We start from the raw sequence: 25,530 nt of genomic DNA on the forward strand, positions 1-25,530 counted from the left end.
TTCATTTGCAGGTGAGAGGCATTAAAATTGAGCATGCCAAATTCATTTTACGCATAATAATTCGTACTGTTCCAATTATTGATTCACTTGTTTCCTTAAAAGGAGACAAATTATTCAGGTTGCATTTTCCCAAAAAGGAGAAATTTCAGCTGTTTCTATATTTACTGTTTTAATCATTAAATCTGTTTAGGCGAAAGAAAAGCACTCGTACAGTGATGCCTCGGTCCTCCACCACAATCCGTTCCAGAAAACGGTTCGAAAAGTGATTTGTTCGAAAACCGAATTGATGTTTCCCATGAAAATGAATGGAAAAAGAAGTAATCCATTCCCAAGTCTAAAAAAAATGGGCTTATGAAAGTATTTTTTTTATTTCTGGGTTTTGTCGGGGGCGTTCTTGTGCTGATTTTCATTCGAAAACAGAAGCAAAAAAATCTTGAAATTTTCATTTGAAAACGGGGATGATTTATTCCTCAATGTTAAGCAAGCGGTGTCATCAAAGCTGTGATTTTTAATTTGGAGTAACTATCTTATTTCTTAAATTGGCATACCGACCACTTGAGTGGGCTTCGGCGTAGCTGTAGAAATGAGAACTATTATCCGTATTATAGACTGGAAAACTTCCAGTTTTATGTTATCTGTACGAGTGTTTGAAGTGCATTGATGGTAACTTACTTCGTGATGATTATCTTGGTAACGACGCTACTGGTATTTACCCGTCAGGCAGTCTTTGTTCGGGCGCTGCATGACTGAAATCACAAACTGTGAGAACCGCCTATTTATTTACATTTGAATCAAAAGCCTGCGCCAGGGATAAGAACGATCCTCAAAATTGCGATGATAATCCGCCGAAGCAGCTCAAGAGAAGCAGGCTTTGGATCACCGTAGAAAGGAGGGGATCCGTCTTTGTGTTCCCGCAAAGTACCTGTCCAAAGGGACCTTTTAGCTTTCTAAGAATAGACTATCATCCCCTCCTTCGTTGTTCTTTCCTTCTCCGGGCCTCCAGGGAATTTTTATCTTAAGACGACGTTCGGTAATTGCTTTGGAGAGTTTTTCGCCGCATCACTTTGCACTCAGTTCGTCATTTGCGAGGCAAATATTTGTGTTTTCCCCAGAGGGATGTTTGTGCTGTCGCTGCAAAGCTCCGCCACTTCCACATGGCAAATTCTCCATCGGCCTCAGCTTTCAATGCATCTTAAGAGGTGGCTTTCGAGCCGCGTGTACGTCGTGGTCCGCGACAGAAGCTCCGGGGGTTACGTTTTCATCCTCATTTGCTTGGTTGTTTTGCTAGCAGGATTACACAAAATCCACAAAACTGATTTGGGCAAAAAAAAAAAAAAAAAAACAAGGTCAAGGAAGTGTGCATTACTTCTCAGCAGAGATCAAGGATTTTATTTTGATGTTTTGACCCTGACAGTTCACTTGCATCTCTTGGAGTTTTGCCGGGAATAAAATAGTTGTAAGCATGGTGACGTTGGCACCCACTTTGCATGGTCCGTTACTGCCACCTGCTGGACTGCAGTGGAAAAACCGAATATGTATCGCGTATTAAATAGAAATCAAGCCGGTCCCTCAGGTGCAGTCGTTGACAGCGTTTAATCAAAAACCAATGCTGGAAAGCTCTTTAAGCCGATCAGGTCACGTCGGCGGCATCCAGCACGGAGGCTGGCGTCGCTCTCTCGCTTTCTTTTGTGTTTGTGTTTTAACTGTTGAGCGGCGGGAGGCGGCATTTCACACCACCTCATTATACCCAGCCTTTATCAAACCTCGCAAATTGCATTTTCCCCTCCTCCTCTTCCTCCTCCTCCGCTTGAACATTTGTTTCAAACAGAAAACACCGCAATCAAATATCAAAGCTTACTTTTTTGTGGTATTTCCTTCCTTCCTCTCCCCTAAAAAGGCCATTTTTTTCCAAATAGAATATGAGTGGACCCTTTATGAAGACGTTCTATTTCTCGGATTTACCTGGGAAGGAATTTCGCTGCTGTTATTTTTCACACGCGCACAAAAAGGAGGTAAAAAGATCATCCCCAGGTGAACACTAAGCCGCATCGAGCGTCATTAATTTGTTGTGACAGTCGCTTGTCGGGGTTTGGGGAGGAAACGGGCTTTGATGCGGAGACCCGGCCTGAACCGCGAGACGTTGATGCCGAGGGTTTTGTTCGAGCCACCGCTCAAGCGGCGTGACCTACTTATTAAGGCTGGAACGGCGCCGCTATCAAGAAAACGTTTTCTACTCCTTTGTTTTGTACCTTCATATAACCCAATTCGACCTTTGCTGGGGATTTAAAAAAAAAATGTTTTTTGCGCTCTTGGTGTGTTGGGTTCTCTTTGACCAGTGGGCTTCCTGCAAGAAGAATTCCGGGACTGGCGTCTCAAAAAGATGCATTTCAAATACACGCTACAACATTTTTTTTTCTTCTTCCCGACATGACTCCTTTTAATAGGCGAGCTCTCAACGCAACGCTGACCTTTCCTCACATACCGAAACAAAGCGAACACCGCGGGTTGCCGTCCGTCGTAGACGAGCCGGTCGATCGTCTGGCCCACACCGAAGGCCGAAAACCGGTAGTTTGAAATAAGCTTGGGTCTTGTGACGCCGCGAGCCTTGCGGGCCTTCCTTTTCTGACGGAACGACTTGTTGCCATGGGATCGAGAGCACAGAAAAACATTCCAGCCATTAATTGTCCGTTGGCCTTCAGATTCCTACGTGCATGTTGTTTCTATGATGTTGACCTCCGCCATATTGATAGAAAGCAGGTGGTGCAACTTACGGCGTCGCTCCTCTCTACTCCGAATGATCATAAAGATATGGATAGTTTCTTGTTTTCTCCAGAAAGCCGAGGCAGGTCACACAGTCGTGGTGTTGCCGAGGGAATGACTTCTTAAAGCCGATGCAAGTATCAAAGCGCAACAATACACACACACACACACACACACGTGCGTGTATGCACGTGCACACGGGAAGAGCATGGCCGTCCATAAAGCCTACAGGATAGCGTGCGTTGTTCGAGCCGTGTACCATTTCCATATAGATTGCTTGTCTGTCATTTCCATTTTGACACTGCGGGCGAGGCTCAGGGATCTTAATGTATAGAAGCGGCACGGGCTACGAACTCTGCCTCGGCTATATTGTATCCTGTATGGAACAGCGACACGAACTACGCATCCTTCCCGCCCCATTTTTTAAAATACCCGATGGTTGTTTTGCCATGATTTGTTCACAAGGATAACGTTCACGTCACATGCAATAATTAATGATTTGTATCAATAATAGTCGCCTTATTATCATTGTTGACTCGCACTGAATCATGATTAAAAACAAAACGTATTTTAGATAACATTTTGTATTAACACATGAATTTATCAAATTACGCTTTTGATAACACTGAATCTGGTTAATACTTATTATATGTTTATAGATAGATACAAGGTGGCACGGTGGATCAGCTGGTAAAGCGTTGGCCTCGCAGTTCTGAGGACTGCGGTTCAATCCCGGCCCCGCCTGTGTGGGTTTTCTCCAGGCCCTCCGGTTTCCTCCCACACCCTAAAAACATGCAACATTAATCGGACACTCTAAATTGCCCCTAGGTGCGATTGTGAGTGCGACTGTTTGTCTCAATGTGCCTTGCGATTGTCTGGCAACCAGTTCAGGGTGTACCACGCCTCCTGCCCGTTGACAGCTGGGATAGGCTCCAGCACTCCCCGCGACCCTCGTGGGGATAAGCGGCAAAGAAAACGGATAGATGGATGGGCATAGATACAAATAGAATGACAAAGCAAAAATACCAATTCAACTGAGCTAAACAACTTATGTGGCAGAATCATATGCACGTATTTAAAGTATTATTGACTTTTAATGCAATGTTTATACAATTTTGTCGGTTTGGAATGAACAGAAGAAAGATGATTTTGTAAGGACAGATAAGAGTGAAGCAACAAGGTGTCTATTATTTTTAATTATCGGTAATATTATTTATTGCATCACGATTATTAATGGATGTTGAATTGGGATTGTTTCTCACAGTTGCCTCGTGGATAACTACAAATAAGAGACATTTTACTTCCTTTAACATTTTCTTAACAAGCCTCAGAAGCACATAATAAGGTTCATCACCATGAAATGTTTTGCTATGGGCATTGTTTGATAGCAAAAGTCTCGAAAGAGGCAAAAGTCTCGAAAGACCACACCACTTTTTCTTTGGCCATGTAACGGCACCTGGTCCGCCCTCGAAGAACCCCATTAAGAATCCACTGACCCTCCAGCACCCCAATTATGACATACATTAATCCCATCGCTCCGCCGACTCAAACTTGCGCGCATGCATTCAAAGTGATCCCGTGCTGAAATCAATCAAACTCGAGCTGCACTCGCTTAAAGTAGCTGCGGCGTCATCTTCGATGTCCGTGGGACTCTCGGCGAACATGTGCTTTTTATTGCAAATTCATCCATCCATTGATCCATTTTCTGAGCTGCTAAACCTCACAAGGGTCGCGAGCGCGCCATAGCCAATCCCAGCTATCATCGGGCAGGAGACGGGGTTACACCCTGAGCTCGTTGCCAGCCAATCACAATCACACCTAGGGGCAATTTGTTTTTTTGGGATGTGGGAGGAAACCCACACAAGCACAGGGAGAACTTGCAAACTCCACACAGGCGGGGCCAGGATTTGAACCGCGGTCCTCAGAACTGAGGCCAATGCTGTAACATTTTGCACTACCATGTCGCGTTCTAACAGATGATATCGTTTTGATTTATCCTTTCAATTTGATGTTTTTCAATAAATAATAAATCATTTGTATTTATTGCAATAAATTATTATTCCAATAATAATATTTATGAATATTATGGAATGCGGCGGCACGGAGGATCAGCTGGTAAAGTGTTGGCCTCACAGCTCTGAGGACTCTGGTTCGATCCCGGCCCCGCCTGTGTGGAGTTTGCATGTTCTCCCCGTGCCTGCGTGGGTTTTCTCCGGGCACTCCGGTTTCCTCCCACATCCCAAAATCTCTAAATTGTCCCAAGGTGTGATTGCGAGTGCGGCTGTTAGTCTCCATGTGCCCTGCGATCGGCTGGCAACCGGTTCAGGGTATACCCCGCCTCCTGCCCGTTGCCAACTGGGATAGGCTCCAGCACTCCCCGCGACCCTTGTGAGGATAAGTGACACAAGAAAATGGATGGATTATAGAATGCTATTTTCCTGGGTAAAAAAAACCAACACACGGAACGTATGAAATTCATATCTCAAGGCGCGGCTCTATTTACTTTGCTTAGATTTGGCAGCTTGGGAAGTGGTGGTCGGCTTGAGCAGAGCACACAACGGATTCCCTCGTGAGAAGATCCAAGTCAATTCCTCTTGTTATTTTTGCAGTGTTTGAACACGCAGACGCTGCCGCCGCGACTGTGGACACTTAAAAAAAGAAAAAAATTAAGCGTCTGTCTGGTTTTTTTTTTTCCCCAGAGGAAAAGTCATCTAAAGGTCCCGTTTTTTGGTTTGTTTGTTTATTTTTTGTCGCACCTGCCGCACACACAGAAAAGGGACAGGGAGGAGGAAACGAGAGCCGGGGGGGGGGGGGGGTCCGTCGCATGTGCCGCTGTTGGCTGTCGCTCAGCTCGTTTGTCTTCTTTGAGGAGCGTCAAAGGTCGCCCATTGTCTGCTCATCTTCGGCCCGTTTCCGCAGCGCCGCCACTCATTAACCGCGTCCTCGATAACCGCTAATTTATGACCTGTGTCGCCGTAATTAAAGGTTTGTGCAGATCTGTTGAGCTCCGATAAGACCTGGAAAATGAAGTCATACACTTTGGTACACTTTCTCCAGACCTTGCGAGAGAATTTCATATTTTTAGACAGTTTTCTACGGCTTTACTATGATAGTAGCCATATCAAGGCTTTCTCCATTGGTGTGTAATGACTTGAATGTAACTAGCGACGACCCTGCCTTACATGCAACCGAGCTACCAGTTTACCTACCAACTTAGCTGTTATGCACCAAACGACTTATCCACTACTCTCCCGACCACCGTAGTGCGATATCATCTAATCTACAGCCCTACCTAACTTATGTACCACCCACCTACCAGGCAACCTACTGTACATATTGTCCTACTTATCTACCGCCTCACATAGTCTTTTCTTCTTTTTCTTTAGGCTTGTCCGGTTAGGGGTCGCCACAGCGTGTCATGTGTTTCCATCTAAGCCTATCTCGTGCATCTTCCTCACTAACACCCGCAGTCTTCATGTCCTCCCTCACAACATCCATTCACCTTTTCTTTGGTCTTCCTCTCGCTCGTTTTTGCCCGGCAGCTCCACCCTCAGCACCCTTCGACCGATATACTCACTCTCTCGCCTCTGGACATGTCCAAACCATCGAAGTCTGCTCTCGCTAACCTTGTCTCCAAAACATCCAATTTTGGCTGTCCCTCTAATGAGCTAGAACCTCAACATCTTCATTTCTGCTACCTCCAGTTCTGCTTCCGGGCCACCGTCCCAAATCCGTACATCATGGCCGGCCTCACCACTGTTTTAGAAACTTTGCCCTTCATCCTAGCGGAGATTCTTCTGTCACACAGAACACCAGACACCTTCCGCCCACTTTTCCCCACCCCGCTTGGACCTGTTTCTTCACTTCCTTTCCACACTCACCATTGCTCTGCATTGTTGACCCCAAGTATTTGAAGTCATCCACCCTCGCCAACTCTCCTCCCTGGAGCTTACATAGTGTTCTATTTAATTACCTACATACCCCCCACCCAACACAGAAGACCTACCCTTCACACCTAACTACCACCATAACTCTGTTAACCTACCTACCTCTCTACCTCCCTCCCTGCCAACTTAGCTACCACACAACCTACATTGTATTGTACTTATCTTCCTAACGACATAGTTGCCACCGTACCTCCCAAGTAATCTACCTACCAACCTACTTACCACTCTAGCTACCTCCATACCTGCCACTGTAGCTGCAATCTACTTTCTGTTCCGAATCATATCTGATTTATTGCCATTGTCATCGTGAGGCACTTTCACAACCAGGAAATTGTCTTGGTCGACCGGTGCAGCATGAAGCACAGATGGAAAGTATAAAAATATAAAGAAGAAAGAATATTAACGGCGTGCGTTTAGCATCTGTTGCTGTGTTTCCAGCTGTTTTGTCATTCTGGGGACTCCCACTCCACCCTGTTGTATCTTTTCTTCTATATCCCAAATCCTGGTCGCGCACAAAACTCTCCCTGCTGACATTCTTTCCTCCCGCAGTCAATTTTGGTCGCAAAATGAATCATCTGCCTCCCTTTTATCATTTTACAGGATGATTGCAAACTGCACCCCGAGCCCACCGGGTCAATTTCATATCTCAAAAACCCGCCGCCGGACTTTGACATGATCCCGGGTGTGATTAGCTTCAACTGTTGAACCACCCCCCCACCCTCCAACCCCTACGGAAACCAGAGTGTTGGGGGTCTGATAAGGTGACCCCCTTTCCTCCCTTTAGACACGCACAATCTTCCGGCTTATCTCGCTTTATTCCCCTCTCTGTCTTTCCTTGCCCTCCAACTCCTCGCGGTCATTTCTTCAGGGAGATGGAATCATCGTGGAAGGGGAAGCGGTGAGAAGCTCAGCAGTCACGTAGACGCTATTGTCGCCATCCAGGACACTTCCCTTTAAAATTCAGAGTAGAGAGAAGGGGTGCAAAAAGGTAACAATAAAACCGTTTTTTTTTTTTTTGTCCAGGGGAGGAAGGCTATGGGGATTCAACTTTAGGGAAAGACGGAAAATAGTTGACAGTGAAGAAGAAAACGTGTAATAGTCTCAGCAGAGAATAATGGCGTCTGGGTGAAAACGATGCTGTTGGGGTGCACACCCAAAAACTCTATTAACACCCATTAAATGGATGATGTTTAATCGTATAAACGTGATGAGATTTCTGGATCAATTATCAATTTCTTTATTGGATTCCAAATTGCTATGCAAGGAAGCCAGCATCCAGATAAATATTGCGCAGACAGAACTTTGTGTTGCTTTTACAAGAATCCCCCTAGACAGCTGGGTGTGCGTGTGCATGTGCGTGTGTGTCTGAAGGCTGGGAGGCACACGAGGCAACGTGAGGTCAAAATAATAATACTTGGGAAAGAAACAGAAACGTGACTGGTGGAGACAAAACATCAATTAACAGAGTATGAGGAGCCAAGGTTGCACATACATATGAGCGCGCACACACACACACACACACACACACACATTCCTTAATGTATGCGTGCGGTATTTTGCACCCGCACTTTTATTAGTCTTTACGACAGGCCTGCAGCCGCTTTTTGTGTGAAGAACTGCTCTGGGGTTAGAATGCGCGCGATAATTCAATCGCTCCTTTATGAATTAAACATCCGGCAGGCATAACAAGCTGCACGCATCAACAATGAAATGATTTGCATGACGCTTTAAACAGCGACAGCGTGTGCATATTTGTTGCTTTTAAACAATTTTTAAAATGCGCCACGATTCATGCAAACAAATCCCCCCCGCACAGCAGCGCAGCATGGAAATGAAAAATGCATTCTTTTTATTATGAGGATGATGATGATGATGATTTTTTTTTTTTTATGTCCACAGGGCAGGCAAACAGGAAGCGGTGCAGCGGACTACCTGCGGGAGGTCACCGTTGTAGAGCCGACCCGGACTCACAGCTTGGTGAGTTCTGTTGTGTCCGCGTCTAAGCCTGGAGGCTTTTTGGGCCACCGCTTCCCCAAAGTGCTTCTGGCTGTCCTCCTACATGCACCTTTAAAAGTTTTTACACTGGGAGTAGACTGCAGAAAACTTCAAATCTAGTGTTAGGCGCACTTGTTCCGTCAAGATGCCGACGACGGGTCGTGACTGAGTTTGCCGAGCCCGGGAGATCACGTGACTACCAAACCCCAGGACAACGCGAAAATTCCCCTCAGATGTGTTTGCGGATTTATTTTTAATGTACTCTCAAACTGTTTACCAGTTTTACGCAGTGAAAAAGTTTTATGGACTGCGCACACAGATAAAATTGAAATTATTTAGCAGCCCCCTCAAATAAATAAGTAAATAACAGAATTGCAATTTTTCCCTTTATCGTGTGATTGGTTATTTGTTGCTAGGCAGACTTCCTAGGGTTTTATTATGACTGTCAGGCCACACCCACTATTTGAATGACAAACTGGAGGCCGACAGATGGCGACAGTACCGTAATTTCTCAAATAACGCACAAATTTTTCCCAACATACTTTCTAAAAGTTAATAGAGCGCATCAATATTTAGGTATGGATGAAAAATTAAAAATACAATCACATTGTATAGTTCGAAAACAATACAAGAACAAACCTAACAAAGTATAAATACAGATCTTTCCCAATATTTTGAGCATATGGGTAGCAGCAAATTGGTGGTGCGCATTGTACATTGGTAGAAGGGTTTTCCTGATTTTTTTTTTTTTTTTGTCTCCTTTGGAGGTGCGCATTATACTTCAGGACGCATTATACTCGAGAAATTACGGTAATCGAATCCTTGATCTGCATTAATTATACAACAGGTTGTAAAGAATGTTATTTTAACTAACTGTTCCAAATGTAGAGGCTCACAGGCCAAACGTACATAACATTCATCAAAAGGAGCCCCGGGTGCACAATTTTGGACGATTCAAGCGAGGTCAATGCGACACGCCAGCCAGCCTGTCGTGAGAGTGCACTTTCAATCAGCTTGTGGATCTCCAGCCTGATAAGAAAGCTGAGGCAACAATTGCTTCTGACAGCTTGAGCCAGTGGATAAAGTGTTTTTTTTTTTGTTTTGTTTTTTTTTCCCCTTTCCTCCAACGGCTCGAAACCAGGATTTCAAGACTCTGGTGGAAGAAGAAATGGGCCGTAGGAGGAGGGTTTGCAGGATGAATAATGATGCCGTTTCCCTGCGTCGCGTTCGAGCTTGGATGTATTCCAGGACATTTATTGCTAAAAGTCATAAATTACACCAAACTCGTTTCATATAACTGGAGTTCATGTGCAGCAGCAGGTGGAAGTACAATTTTAGCATTATAATAATGTACGTTATATACAATAGTAAGTCTTGTCTGCGATTGGCTGGCAACCGGTTCAGGGTGTGCCGATGATACCTGGGATTGGCGCGACCCTCGTGAGGATAAGCGGCTCAGAAAATTGATGCATGGATGGATAGATGGATGGAGTAAGTATTGTCTCGTTTACCGTGACATGATTGCAATCGATCGCTTACAGGTAAACCCTGGAAGCCAATCTACGAACCGGCCGCACCGAGGATTGCGTCTGCTAATTGTGCAAAATTGCTTTTCATCTGAAACGTTCTCGGCGGAGTATTTGCAAATAGATTCATCGGGGCTGAGACGACTATCGACCGCTGATTTTGCGCCTTTAAATGCTGCGTCTTAAAGGCAACGGACGCAAAGAGATGCCGGTGTAGCGTGGGCAAAATGGGAGGTCGAGGGGAGACATTTTGCAGTTTCGAAATGCCAGGGATAGAAAATTATTCATCTTTTTAGCAATGCAATTCAGGAAGTTTAGGAATGGAGCAGAGTTAACGTGATGTTGACAAGTTTCTTAGGCTAGTGTTAGCATTGTGATCATTAACGCTACTTCCTGTTTTAACGAATCCGATTCTGTCTGTGACGGTGAAATGCAACATTTTTTTCTTTTTTTTTTTAAATCTGGAATTTTGTCAGTTTTGACTGCAGTTCATCATCTCAAATGAGAAGAGCGTGAATCTGCCAAATGTGTCCCACTAACACGAGCAAGCCTATCAGTGAATAATTGATGTGAAGTGTGACGCAAAGTGAGACATCATGATAAAGGACACTGTACGATCCATCCAACGCTTGCAGTCAGCACGTCACTTTTAAGGCTTTTCTGCTGAAATATCGCTTTAATCTACCACCCAGCTGGGAGGAATTATTATTATTTACTGTTCCAAGTCGGGCGGGGGTGGGGGAGATCACTTCCCTTCAGTGTGTGCCAGGTAGCCGCTATGACGTGACGTATTTAATGCTCTTACGGGTCATTAAGAGGCGGCGCACGTCCGCCTCGTGTGCCTTGTCGTTGCCTGGATGATGTGTGGGAAGACCGGTTGGGTCTGGAACGCCCCAAATCTACCCCCAAATCTCATCTGTAATGTGAAGCTTTCCGAGGAGACTAATTCCTCAGGTAATATGATATATATATATGCATTATGCATCTGAGAGAACTCATTATTAATGAGATCCAGTAGATTCATCCATTTTCTATAGGTAGTGATTGTACTGTGGGCAGTATTAGCCACAATGTACAAAATGGCAGGTCACTCCTCAATAAGATACACTAATAATATTCATTCTTTGCAGAGGATAAAGAATATATTCCTGAGAGTATTGCTGTTTTAATTTTTCACGTTGCTCCACCGTATGTGCTGCCTAAAACTTTATAACGCCTCCCCATAGTTGCAATTCGTTTCCCATTTATGGGATTTGCCATTATGTGTTAGCATTCAGCTAATAAAATCAAAGGCTAATCTTTGCGCTTATTTTGAACGCACTGTGTATTATTCTCTTTGTTTTATGTTTAGTTTGACAGAAAGCTGAATTGGGAGTGGCGGTTTGAATCCTTAAATTTTGCCGCTCGCATGTCAGAGCAAAAATTGCCCCAGTGGTGGCTCGTATCTCAAAAAAGCTTGTCAGTCAGGCCAATTGATCTCAAGGCACAGCTGCATTTCCCACAGAGAAAATGAAACATGATGGATGATATTCTAATAAATTGTGAAGTTGCGTGCAAGCGCATAGTTGTTCTCGTCCACCTTGTCGAAGGTTTTAGATTTTAACTTGTCATGCACATGAATAATAGAGCACGTTCTGGGCCCGTCGCCGCTGTCAGCTTGCGACACGCAGCCCGTCTGACGTGACTTCCGCGCATCACTCTCTGCGTCGGCGGCGCGACTCCGGCCCGCGTATTTCGTCAAGCTTCCTGTCATGCCAAACGACGGCCGCTGCGACAGAAGCTGTTACGAGCGCTGGGTCAGGGGCTCGGCGAAGGCGTTTCTTTATTTATCACGCGGTTCCGCGGTAGAGAACTAAATTATTGCTTGGATATCGAGAGCGAGGCGAGGATTCCCACAGCTGGTGTGGAAAAATGAAAACTTTGAACCACATTTGTGCAGGCCAATGTGTGCTGAAGAACTTGTGCGTTCAACTTTGGTCTATTTTTTTCTAGACTGAACCAATATATAAATTGATACCAATATATTAATTAAGCTAAAGTGTCCCTATTCGACTTTTTTTTTTTTTTTTTTTTTAGGAATCTTCTGTGAAAGTCATCTACTTGCTGTTTTTGTGCTCAGGGCAAAGCCCAGTTGTAAAATGAAAATATTACTTTGGCATGATCTCTTATCTTGGTGGAACTATGTTGAAGTGATTTGAGAATTAGAATTATGTTTATTAGCCAAGTATATTACTTCTGTTTGCTTCCACGTTCACGTTAAATTGGTGGACACAGAAATTGTCAAATTATAACAGCAGCAATATTTACTACTGTGGGAAACTGATAAAAGTTATATATAATGACATGAATTATGGTACGACACAATGAGTCCAAATTGATAAGCAGAATATGGATAATTGTATTAACAGTGTATGTATGCAAATGCGCATAATATTGAACGCACAGTGGGAGGGAAATGTTTGTGAACCTCTTATACTTTCATAAATTTCTCTCTAAATAGAATAAAGAATAAACAAACAGCGCCTGACTAATATAATACTACGCAAACAAAAATAAAATATATTTTTATATTTTTACTGGCAGAGTGTCATTTCCAACGTACACGGAAGCGTGTTGCGGCCATACTTTAAACTTCGGTGAACCTCTCCCCGACAGACCTATATGCATTGTTCTCAAATGAGTCCAATGTGTATTTAAAAAAAAAAGAAAATAAACCGTCGGTCACACAGAGGTTTACGTAGGTTAACGTGCACTGTACGCTTCCGTATACGGGGGCTGAAGCCTATCCCAGCGGTTTATTTTCTTTTTTTAAATACGCATTGGACTCATTTGAGAACAATGCGTATTTAAAAAAAAATAATGAATGTCTGTCGGGGAGAGGTTCACCGAAGTTTAACGTGTGGCCGCAACGTGCTTCCGTGTACAAGGAGCAGACCCTTTTTTTTTTTTTTTCCAATCATAGTTAATGAATGCGAGTTTGTGTAAAACCAGGGGTCATTTATTTAAATATTGGTATTTGTATTGAAAAAATCTTAGTGGCTTCATCACTATGTTGGATTTATTCTTGATTGAGAACAGATCAAGCAAAGACGTATTTGCATGCGTCCGGACTTTTCTACGCTTTCAAACTCTTCCGTGTAAATCTCGACGACTTACTCACCAGATCCACGTGTAGATCCAGTTGTCCAAGCGGCGAAGACATCGACTTCGGCATTAAATATGGGTCCTCTATGGCAAGTCTGTCTCATTTTGCCACGTAGCGTTGTTTATTATCGCCTTCTAAATGTTTAACGGTATCGGACAAAACTCTGGGAGACGCATTTTCGTGTCGTCTCCATCCGACTTAGCATTGAACGATGCTTTGTTAGACCACGTGATTTCGGTGACGTAGTTGCACGGGCTCTATACCTCTCGTATGTTCCATACGCAACTGCGTCACCTGCAAGGAACCCTGACAAAAATAAAAACAAAACATGAATCATCTACCGAAAGGACAAAGCAGGGAAGCAATTCCCTTCCCAAAACAAAAGCTTTCTACCTAATCCCGCGTCAATTCTTCATTGCGAGGTCTCGGCATCCGCCAGCGTGAAGGTCGTGCGATGCAGGTCAAGAGGCCCGCTAGCGCCGAGGCCCGATTTGCGATGGAACACACCAAGGTCAGGATTGTGTGTGCGCGTGAATGCAATATCTGTGTGAAATGCAGCAAAAAACAGGGCAGTCTATATAAATGTATCTTTTTTTTATATTTTTGTTGCCTCGATACAGCACGATTCTCTATAGTATACGCTCCCGCACTGTTAGCCTCCATTAGCGGAAGCGCAAGGGAAGGTGGGGGAAAAAAAAAGGTACTGGTGTTACAGAAAGAGCAGAAAAAAATCTCATCTAGCTGTGAAACGGTGAGTTATTTACCGAAAAAGTGAACTGGTGCACGCCAAATCGGCGAGGGGTTCACCGTACTTCCTTCGGTCCCAGATTCCACCATGTCACCCCAAAAACAAATGCGGTGAATCCGTAACGGCGCCGTTGCCGAGCCGCGCCTTCAACCTCATCACTTTTGCGATTAGTCGAAAAGAGATTGTTGCAGTCGCGCTTTCTCCCTGCAAACGCTTCTAATCAATACAAAGCAGCACCGTGCGCAAATGTCAAGTAGGGGCGGCGATAATTAGCCGCGGAGTGAATGTCAGCGTAATCAATGAACGATAAGTCGCATAAATCATCGCGTTGCGTGGATTATGGATCTTTTTTTTTTTTTTTTTTTTTCCAAAAATTACATATTTATTACATTTCAGCCTTTTTATGTTCTACTACTATCTAGTTCTGGCTAATGCAAATAAGTGATGGGATATCAGAATCAGAATCAGCTTTATTGATCAAGTGTGTAAAAATCACACGAGAAATTTGTCGGTGCTGCCCTGGTACGACATACAGAACAAGAACAACAAAGCAACAACAACAAATAACAAGATACATTTCCATCTGTAGGAACTATCCCGAATAAGAGTTGTGCAAGATGTAAAATCTTCCTCATTTGGAACTCGTACGGAGTCCCTTTACCCGTTCGTGGTTCCCGTTATAGTGCAATAACAATTGTGCAAAGGGAGCAGTTCAGAGTGATTTTATTGAAAGTAACTAATCGACCCTCCTTTGGCAACAATAACCTCAACCGAACATTTCTTGTAGTTGTTTGCAGCTCAGACATGCCCAAAGATCCACTTGCCTGATATTTACCGCCGCAAAGCCAGATGATGTCAGCATTTTTCCGTCCTCTGATTGGTTGGTTTGAGCAAGCCAAGTTTTACTATCAAAACGCATTTGTAGCACCATGTACACAGGAATGCATTCTATACAGTGATCAACATCAGGTGATGGTGTAGTGGTACACACGCGTGCTTTAGGTGTGAGCAGCGTGGGTTCGATTCCCGCTCAGTGAGGCTGTCTATCTGCCCTCTGATTGAATGGCGACCAGTTCAGCCTGAAGGTAGCTGGCATAGGCTTCAGCTTTCCCGCAACCCTTGTGAGGATAAGCGACTTGGATAATGACATGACAACATATTTCACTGATTTTGTGGTGGTTTTTTTTTTTAGATAGATATTAATTGTGAACTGCTCCAGATGGTGTACGTGTCACAATTTTGTTTTGTCGATGCTGTGGTTTTGTTTAGTTTACATGGTTTGTATACAACACTTGCAATGTGACAGTCGGACTTTTAAGATACTGAAGTCATCAAATGGAGCGCTCGCCACCGAGTCTGACAACAGACACAAAACAAACTCCATCCCTGCAGTCGCTCGGTTAGAAACGCATTAATCCACTCCTCTTTGGCAATAAACATAATTGCGTGTGTCTGAAAATGTATCCGCGCCCCGTTAAACGCTCACCCCCGACGTTCTCGGATCGTCAATTTACACAAAGGCAAAGAAACAAATGAGATCATTAAAAGCAACAACAACAACAATTTGGCCCGCGTGCGGACCGCACCTGGGTAGGTGGAAAAGGCTTTGCGTGTATAATTTGTTTCAATTACCAAAAAAAAAACAAAACGCAATCATCGCTTTGATTGGAACGGTGGAATATGTGGATAGCCATACAAATTCATTAGGGGCTAATTAGCATCTGCACGGCGGTAGCGGTGCCTGATCTGCAAAGGTGTTAAATGTAGGAGAACGCTAGAAATGTTCCCGGGAGCTGCTGCTGCAGAGAAGGGGGCTTCATTAGCGGGCAACATGATGGATCTTTACCTGTATGTATGTGGGGGGGGGGGGGGGGGGGGGGCTTCACCATCTCAAAGCTTCAACCCCTTTCCGACCTCGGATGAAAAAACGAGCTCACCCCCGATAAACTCTCAGGGGGGCATCAGCGGCGACGCCCACCGATCAATTTACGCTAGCTGAAGGTGTTTCACGCCGGCGGGGGGTTGGCTTGGTTCATTTAACGTTCATTGGAGGCTCGTCAGAAGGACCTGCGGGCGTAGTCAAAAGCTTAAAATATTTGCTGTTAAGAATGTGCATCAACAGATTGTCCTTTTTTTTTGTGGAAGTGCAACATCAAAACATCCATCCATCCGTTTTCTCAGCCGCTTATCCTCACCAGGGTCGCGGGGAGTGCTACAGCATATCCCAGCTGTCGACGTGCAGGAGGCCTGAACTCAAACAAGATGTCCGTCGCCATGTTGTGAGATTATCATTTTTGGCACGTAATACCATATGTAGTTTGAAACTAAAAAGGCTGCGTGTGTGTGAGAGGCAAGGGGGGGTTCATCGTAACTTTCCAATGTAATCTGGAAACTCTCTTCCATCACTGTTTGCTTTTCTGTGGTTCTCGCTCCTCAAGCCCACCCCCCCCCCACCCTCGCTTACACACTCTATATTAATGTAACACACACACACACCTTTTCTTTTTCTATTTTGTGCACGTCTTTTCTTTTGATTTGACCAGATCTTGTTTGCTGCCCTTCTCGTTCCTCAGCCTGAGCCTGAAGTGCGTACGTGTGTGTCTGTGTGTGTGTGTGTGTGTGTGTGTGTGTGTGTGTGTGTGTGTGTGTGTGTGTGCGTGTGCGTGTGCGTGTGTGTGTTTTCTGACAGTAGTCGATGTCTTTCGCCTTCACGACCTCCTGATGGGTTTTGTGCCGCTGGGCTTTGTCAGTTTGGCCGAGGGATTGTGGGCATCGCCGACTCCTTGTGTGTTCCATTCTCGCAGCGGTGTGTATGTGTGCGTGTAGTCAAAAAGATGATGCGTAGATAGATAATCTGCTGCCCTAGTAGCCGTGTTACTCAATTAAATGGCTTTGCGCATTGGTTATCTTGTCAGATTTTTCACCATATTTAATTCCTTATGGTGTCGGTATTCACATCATTGTACAACATTATTTTCTTGTTTTTCCTCAACTCTCGAGATGACCTGGTGTTTAATTGGAGGAAAAGGGTAACTGTAGTTCTGGTCGAGTATTTAACAGTGGGTTGCAGGTTCCAGACCAAGCTGCAAACGGTGAAAATACACCAAAGACAACATATAAACATGTTTTAAGAGTTTTACTCTTTGCGTGTTTTAAACACATGTAAAATAATTTAAACACACTTGAATTTATTAAAAAAAATCGTCAGATTGTTTGCTCAAGTTTCCATCCATCCATTTTCTTCACCGCTTATCCTCATAAGGGTCGCGAGGAGCGCTGGAGCCTATCCCAGCTGTCAAGGGGCAGGAGGCGGGGTACACCCTGAACTGTTTGGCGGCCAATCGCAGGGCACCCGGAGACAAACAGTCGCAGTCACAATCACACCTAGGGGCAATTTAGAGCGTCCAATTATTGTTGCATGTTTTTGGGATGTGGGCGCAAACTCCACACAGGCGGGGCCGGGATCGAACCCGGGACCTCAGAACTGTGAGGCCAACGCTTTCCCAGCTGATCCACTGTGCCGCCTGTTGAAGTTTCCCTTGGCGAGTTTTTCATTTGTTATTTTTCATTCCTTGATTTGTTTCGTTTACAAAACGGATCTCGTGAGTTGGTTTAAACCCGTTTTTGTTTGTTTGTTTATTTCCGCGTGCTGCAGAATGAAGGAACGCTTCGTACGACAAAACGAGGGGGGAACAATAGAGAAAGGAAGACATTTGCAAGTGTTAGCGACACCAATTCAGCTTCTATTGAGATTTGAAAGCGGAAGCTTCCTTCTGATGATCGAGTGTAAGTGGAGGTCACGCAGTACACCATAATTTTTTTTTTTTAATTTTAGTCTACATCGTTCCTGAGGCTTTTGTACCGCGTTTTGGGCCAAAACAGGTACGATAACGTACTCCCTGGGTAGTCTGGGGATGAAGCTTTAGACTAATGGATGAATTAGTTTGTCTTGTTCGCTGGCTTGTATTTGTCATCGAGGGCTGCTTTTTGGTAAGGATGAACCACTTTGAAGCGCAATAGCAAGTACCTCCCCCCCCCAAAAAAAAAAAATCGATTTTGCTTTTTTTCATCTCCCAAACAGTTCTGTCTGTCTCTCTCTCTCTCTCTCTGGTCGGTGTCTTCTCGCCAGCCAGAGTGCTGCTGGCCTTTTCGTCGACAGTTGAAATTCCATCTGATTGTTGCAGCTCTGCCTCGAGTGTGTGTGTGTGTGTGTGTGTGTGTGTGTGTGTGTGTGTGTGTGTGTGTGTGTGTGTGTGTCTGCGTAAGAGCTTGTTTAGCGGTCTCGGGGAACGGAACGCTCAAAGCCGTCTGAAATCCGTCTGATTTTTTTGTTTTTTTACGCTACTTGGACCGAGGCATTGCAGGTCCTAGGCAAAGTTTGCCGGCTAGAACGCAAGAACAGTATCATGCGGGTGACATGTGCGGTAACTTTTGATGATGAAAAATAAAGCTAGGTTGACGTTAACTTCGGTGTGGAGGCTGCAGGATTTTACCCCGCAGTCTCCGTTTTCCTGCGACTAGCACTGAGCTGCTCATAGACAGCGGAGTGAGGAAAGGTTTTCGTTTCTTTTTTTCTAGTATTTCTTCTGTCTGAAGCCGGGCGAGATAGCTGCGACTTTTCGGGACATGCTTGATTTGAATTAGGATCTGCTCGTTATCCTTTGCCGCGAAAAAACCCTCGGAAAAAGAAAGAGACAGAGAAGGAAGATAAAACGGGCGGGAGGGAGATCAGAGCACGGCTGGGAGAAAATGTGAGCCGAGAGTTGGAAAATGGGCGGGACGGGGGGGGAAAAAGTTGAAAGGGGAAACGATAACGCTTCTAAGGAATATTCATGCGAGCTCATAGTCGGTCATGCTCTGGTGCTGCTGCTTATGATGATGATGATGATGATGATGATGATGATGTTGATGTTGATGATGATGTTGGCAAGAACAGTCTACGCGCATTCCTGCTTCTCCCAGGATGCTTTGCTCGTGTCACGTGGGTCACATTCTTCTCTGTTGGGTCCACCTCAGGTCTGACCGGGGCAGAATTGTCACCCGACACAGCTCACAAGATGCAGTTCTCGCCCTTTTAAAGTTCTGGTCTCTTTTCGGTCTGCTTTAGGTCCACTACGGGCAACGTAATGTTCGGTTCTTCAGTCGGCCTTCATGATGACATCGGCATTTATAACTCGGTAAGTCAAAGTTTTTTTCCATGATCACTATTCAAATTCTGATTATGAATTTGAAAATTCTAAGCATTGTGATTTTGATAGGCAGCGTGGCAAGCTAGTGATTTCTACTTCTGCCTCACATTGCTGTGCTCTCGGGTTCGAATCTCGCCTGTTGCCGTCCTCCGTGGAGTTTGCGCGTTCTCCCTTTGCTTACATCAGTTTTCTCTGGCTTCTCCTTCATTATTGAACCTGCGGCCTGTTGAGTAATCTGGTGCTTATCCTCATTTCAAACAATTTCCGGAAGAATCAGCCCAGCCCAACGAAACCTGTATGATTTTTTTCAATATTTACATATATTTATATGCCGCTTATGTTATTTACATGCAATTTGGGCTGCTGAGCCTATCAGTGCACACACAGTCACACGACGTTGGCTTCAAATCGAAATTGCGAACTTGGACTTTCAGCGTCAGTCCTGTCGTTTGAGGGTGATGGAATGGAAACTTGACTTGACTCCCCACCAATTGGCCGTTCTCAAATAGCGAGAAACACGACAGATCAATCGGCGCTGGATTGTCAGCCTCGCCGTCCCCTCAGGGATGTCAACAGAGCTTCGACAAAGCCATTGGCGGTCTAAGATAATTGAGAGTCAATTAGAGACGACGACGCGAGCCTGTCAGTCAAGTCATGTGACCTTGGCTCGCAGGCCGCAGCTCAGTCGGAAAGGTTTCTTCTTCCTCACTGTTGTTCCAAGGCCGCTCGCTTCAGGAGTTGGTCGCTCGCCGCAGTCCTCTGCACCATTCTAAAGGTAAAAAAACGGCTCATTCATTGTTAGCGCTCGTGTCTTCCTTTGACTCAAACTCCAAACACTCACGGTAACTTCTTCCGTTAATCACCGCTATGTCGGCGGAAGGTCGCCCGGTGTTGTTCAGCCGCCGTTCATCCTGTCCAAGGTGATTCTGTGATGGGTTTTTGAACACACTCACAAAACACAGATTTAAAAAAAATATATATACACTGAAAACGAATTCCGGTGTGAGGCTAACGCATTGAGCGTTTGGAATTTGAGGTTTTATTCAAAATCAACTGACTTCATACTTTTACGTGGACCAATAACTTTCAAGATTTCAAGAAAAATGCTGGAGGATCTGGTGACCTGTTCAGACTTTGGCGCGAGATGTTATTCTCATCTTGTGTTGGAAGCTCAAAATCAACAGCATTCATACCACAAAGGGACATTAATTTCTTTTGGAATGACATTGGATAATTTAGTTATAGTTTTTGCAATTGCGAACTTTGCCTACCTTGATCTGGCAAACAAAATAAAGAACTTTACTAGTTGCCGAGTTTCCTAAAATGGGAATGATAGACTTGACCCATAAACAACTTGTTCCACCCTCAGACAAGGAGTTTACATCCCGCAAACTTTGCCGGGCAAATACCCAGGCTTAGCTTGCGCCTTCCACTAACACTTCCAATTCCATCACTTTAAGCTTCATTTTGTGCTTGTAGTGCTCTCCAACTCTTAAATTAGCGCTACCTAAAGCTGCAAAACCCAGATTTTTGAATCAGGAAGTCCCCTCCACTTTTACAATTTTGCCAATAGCTCCACAATCTCATTTGATTACACACAACACACCCCCATACAGCATGTGTAATTTGGTAGAGTGAACACGCAATTTAGCGCCCACGATTTGAGATCTGAGTAAATCAGTTCCTAAAACTTGAAAGACAATTCCCGGAGCATCTGGTAATGCTTTATATTCAGCTACCTTTATCGTCTTGTGCTAGATATTATTCAAAATCTTATCATTCTTGATCAGCCAAATTCTTCCTTTGACTGACAGTTTTAAGGAGATCGGCGAACTTTGGCCCGATCTAACTTTGCCTTCTCGCTTTTGGTTCTGCATCCAAATTCAGCTGCATTGTTGCTTGAATATCAAAAATTAAACAAAGACATGAACGTGATGTCAATGAGATTGTGCACAAATTTGCTTTGTGTCCTCTCCGTGAGAATTCTTCAGAATCTGGATGACGTGTACCCCCGACAACCGCGCCAGTGGGTGACTCACTGCACACCCCCATTTACACCCCCCCCCCCATCAACTCCATAATGGGACCTCCTCCTCCCACCCGCCGCCTGCACACCTGACAATCGTCTTCATGTTCATTGGAGGGAATTGTTTTTCGCTTTTCTGTATGTGGACACGGAGAAACTTGCCCTTGTGCGTTTGCGCGCGCGTGCCGAACGAACCCGCCCACGCACGCTCAGTGAGTCATCGCTCGCCGTCGTTCGAAGAACCGCGTATGCATCCCAATGACTGACTTGCGTGGAATCACCGAGAAACACACATGGAGCTTTTTTCGAGAAAGGCCCTTTTGCCATTTATTTCTCGTTACATTTGAACATGTCACTTTTTTTTTTCTTTATGTACACAAACACACAACACACACGCACGCGCGCGCACGCACACAACCAAAACACACTGAAATCATTCAGGTGTCCGCTCAATGCACAAAAGCAGTTTGCCAAACAAAGAACGTGCAATACAACACAAAGCACGTGGTCAGTCGTTGCGAGGTTAGACCAGGGGCGGGCAAACGTCTGCTCAAGGGCAACCTTTGGGGTCAGTCGTAGATCAGGTGTAAAAAAAAAAAAAAAAAAAAAGTTATGAGTAATGATTATACTGCAATGCAAAATTAAAACACATTTGTTCATTTTAATAAATAAGCTTGATGAAATAGTTTAGAAATGATTTAATAAAATAAATCAAAATCTTTCAATCTGTCCATAAAGTCTTCTTTTGATATTTACAGTAAACAGAACAAGCAATTATTTAATGTGAAAATAAATACAAAATAAAATAAAATAAATTATCGAGATTTATGAATACAGTTGAGGATTTTTTTTATATGAATGCAACAAATATTAAAGGGGAGTTTGCAATTAAAGAGCAATCACCTTTTCATGTATTTTTTTTTTAACAGTAATTGACTTTTTCCATCAAAATCAAAAAATCTGCCATGTCTGGCCCCATCTTGTGCTTTTAATTAGATTTTTTATATATTTTTTGGGTGTGTGGAAACGCACGATCGTTGAAAGAGATATAGACACATGAAGTCCGTTGACACATCTAAGTCGCCATTTACCTCACAGAAGTAGAGCTCTCTGTTATAGTAGGGTTAGGTTATAGTGACACCATGCAAGTCACACCTTGCCTTTCTGATTGGTTGTTTTTCCTCAGGCACAGTGGTTTTCTTATATGTCAAATTGGAGATACAAGATGTGAGTCGAGAAGGCAGATTTTTTTCACAGCTCATATTTACCGTGTTCTCACAAAGACCTTGATGGTCTCTTGATCATGTTAATGCTCAGTAGGACACAGTATGGAACAGATCAGGCCTCATTTGGCCCACAGGCCGTACTTCGACCACCTCTTGGTTAACCACATACTACACATTAACAGGCATCGCAGATCGGCCCAAAGTTCATCTCATGGTTCCAAAATCAACAGACTCCATGTTTACAGCAGGGAGGAAAAAGTGGCCGCCGGGTCGGAACTAGCACGCTGCAGCCAAGCGTTCGTTGCTGGAGCCGCCGACTTCTTTAGCGGACCGTTTACTCTCCGCTGACACCGCGGCCTATTATTGAAACGAATGTGCTTGTGCTATTAATGGGCCACGCTCCGGAGAGTGCACATTCCCTTGGAGGAGAAAGGAGAGAGAGAAAGAGAGAGAGAGAGAGAGAGAGAGAGAGATGGAAAAAAACAGGCCATTACACTGAGATAATTGTGCTCCATAAATGTCAGCTATGACTGATGCAGGGGAGCTAAGCAGAATGTCGCCGCTTGTGCTTTCGCGGCGTGCACTCCCAATCAAAAATAAAGTCACCCGGGTAATTAATCAGCCTTTTTTTGACACATATTTTTCTTCTTTGTCCACCATATGCTGTCACAGAAAGTTGCTTGTTTCTAAAATAGAAGAAGCTTGCCGCCGCCGCGCCACCCCCCCTCCCCCACTCTTACTGCACGATCAATTTTAATTCAAGCTTTTTAAATAGCCAACTCCTCCAAAAAAAAAAAAAAAAAAAAATCGATCAATCATGGTATAGGCGGCGCACTGCTCGCAGAGCACCCGAATTGATCGCCCACTCCGTCCGACGCTGTCAAAGCTTGTCCAAAAAATTCTGGGTGATTTACAACTTCCGTAGAAGACCAAACTTGCTTTTGGCTTTGAATATTTTATTCCGGATGTTCAAGTTTTTTTGTTTTTTTTTTAGAGGCAACAGGAACGATTCCATACAATGAAGTTACTTCGGGTGGGCAGTGGATAATCTGGGGCCTTTGCCAAATCTCAAAAGAATAAATTATTATTTGAAGGAGTGCGCCAATGAGAGTGACAACAGGCACTAAGAAAGTGAGTTTTAATAACTTCAAGTGGAGGAAAAGATTAATTAAACTCTTTTTTTTTTTTTTTTTAAATGACGTGGTCTCTCCATATCGGAGATATTGCGGCTGGGTCAAGAAAAACGCATTTTAATTTAACGGGGTTATATGTAAGCATATTACTCATTACTCAAGTGCGTTTTGGCCAATCAAAAGTGTGAAAAATGAGATGACTTTTTCCCCCATCAACATATACGCACATTTATGTCCATATGCATAATTTAAGTGCCACTCACCGAAAGCGATGGTAGACGGTAGGCTTAAAATCTTGAATATTAGTATAGTATGTATGTAAATATTTGAGATAATGCCACATGTTTTTAGAGGAAAAAGCTCTAGGGTTGTTAAAAACAAATATATTGAAAAATACACTTTATTTTTTATTTTCATGTTAATGTGGACTCTGCGTAAAAGTTCATCGCAACTCGTGGCAAGCCACAATTTCTCTGGGGTTGGAAAATCCATCCATCCATTTTCTTTGCCGCTTATCCTCACAATGGTCACAGGGAGTGCTGGAGCTTATCCCAGCTGTCAACGGGCAGGAGGCTGGGCACACCCTGAACTAGTCACCAGGCAATCGCAGGGCACATAGAGACAAACAGCTGCACTCACAATCACACCTAGGGGCAATTTAAAGTGTCCAGTTAATGTCGCATGTTTCAGGAATGTGGGAGGAAAACGGAGTGCCTGGAGAAAAGCCACGCAGGCACAGGGAGAACATGCAAACTCCACACAGGCGGGGCTGGGATCGAACCCGGGTCCTCAGAACTGTGAGGCCAACGCTTTACCAGCTGACGCACTGTGCCGCCGGTCGGAATTTTTTTCTTTTTTCTTACCTTTCAGGCTAAACTTTGCATTCTGTACATGGCGACTGTTTCAGATATCTTGTAGAAAGGAAAGAAAAAACTTTTTAAAAGGCCAAAGTGTGTTCCTACAATTCCCATCATAATTGGTTGAGTTCTCTGGTTAACTTGTCGGTTGGTTGGGAGGGAGTGCTTGTACTTTATGGGGGCTTGTTCTTGTTATTTGTCCCAAACGCTCGGTAACGCATGCAACATTTCTGCCACAGGCTGCTTTATCAAGGTGTCTTCAGACAGAGGGTGAAAAAAAACAAAAACAAAGCACATTTGGATTGTAGGCAAACAACATCTGGCATGAGACGGTTGCGTTTTACGGGCTTTGACACATGGGTTGTGACATCTTCCCGTGGGTCACATAAAAGCAAGAAATGTTGCTGTTATCAGTGATGGTGTTTCTTGAAAGTTCTTTTAGGATACTGGGAGGCAAGGGCAGCAAAGACGTGATTTGTGGTTCTTAGTCTTCTGAGGCTTGCGATAACGCTCACCGACCAATCCGGAGAGGGATAAGCGCGATGTGATGCGATTTGGGCCGCCGATGAGGAACACATCCATTCCTTTCAACGTTTCCATCTTACAACTTGCCCCCTACCCTGACACTGTGCTCAATCCGGGGAATCTTCAGGCGTATGGGGGGGGGGGACTGTACAGCCACCCAAAAAAACGTTCCTCTAAATATGCAGGTTTCAGGCGGGGGTCTCTTCTGTTCCGGGCGGATACCAGCATCAGCTATATGTGTCCCGGTTTTGAAAGGTAGGCGATGAGCGCCACCACCACCCCCACGTAGATGCCGGTGCCGATGGTGATGGAAAGGGCGGCTAGGAACAGAGCCCGTCGGGATGCGATGTTCGCCAGCGGGAAGTCGCCTTTGTGCACCGCCTTGGTGGTCTGGAAAAGTGAGAGAACAGGAAGGGAAAAAAGCAAAATAAAAACATCAGAGGTCAGAAGTTT

The 25,530-nt window shown here is 44.4% G+C and overlaps 1 protein-coding gene across 3 annotated transcripts in view; it reads right to left on the reverse strand.

The window, feature by feature from the left end:
- Positions 1 to 21,657: 21,657 nt before the first annotated feature.
- The window catches only part of syndig1l (synapse differentiation inducing 1-like), a 30,185-nt gene continuing 26,312 nt past the window's right edge, over positions 21,658 to 25,530 (reverse strand). For 2 of the 3 annotated variants that reach the window (XM_061813127.1, XM_061813128.1), the window contains exon 5: positions 21,658 to 25,467. In XM_061813127.1, the coding sequence (XP_061669111.1) occupies positions 25,309 to 25,467 (159 nt within the window). In that variant the 3' untranslated portion in view covers positions 21,658 to 25,308. The remainder of the gene's footprint in view (positions 25,468 to 25,530) is intronic. The other variant, XR_009793908.1, reaches the window with a different exon arrangement.

Source organism: Syngnathoides biaculeatus, chromosome 23, assembly GCF_019802595.1.
Source record: "Syngnathoides biaculeatus isolate LvHL_M chromosome 23, ASM1980259v1, whole genome shotgun sequence".
In the NCBI taxonomy this organism is placed as follows: Eukaryota; Metazoa; Chordata; class Actinopteri; order Syngnathiformes; family Syngnathidae; genus Syngnathoides; species Syngnathoides biaculeatus.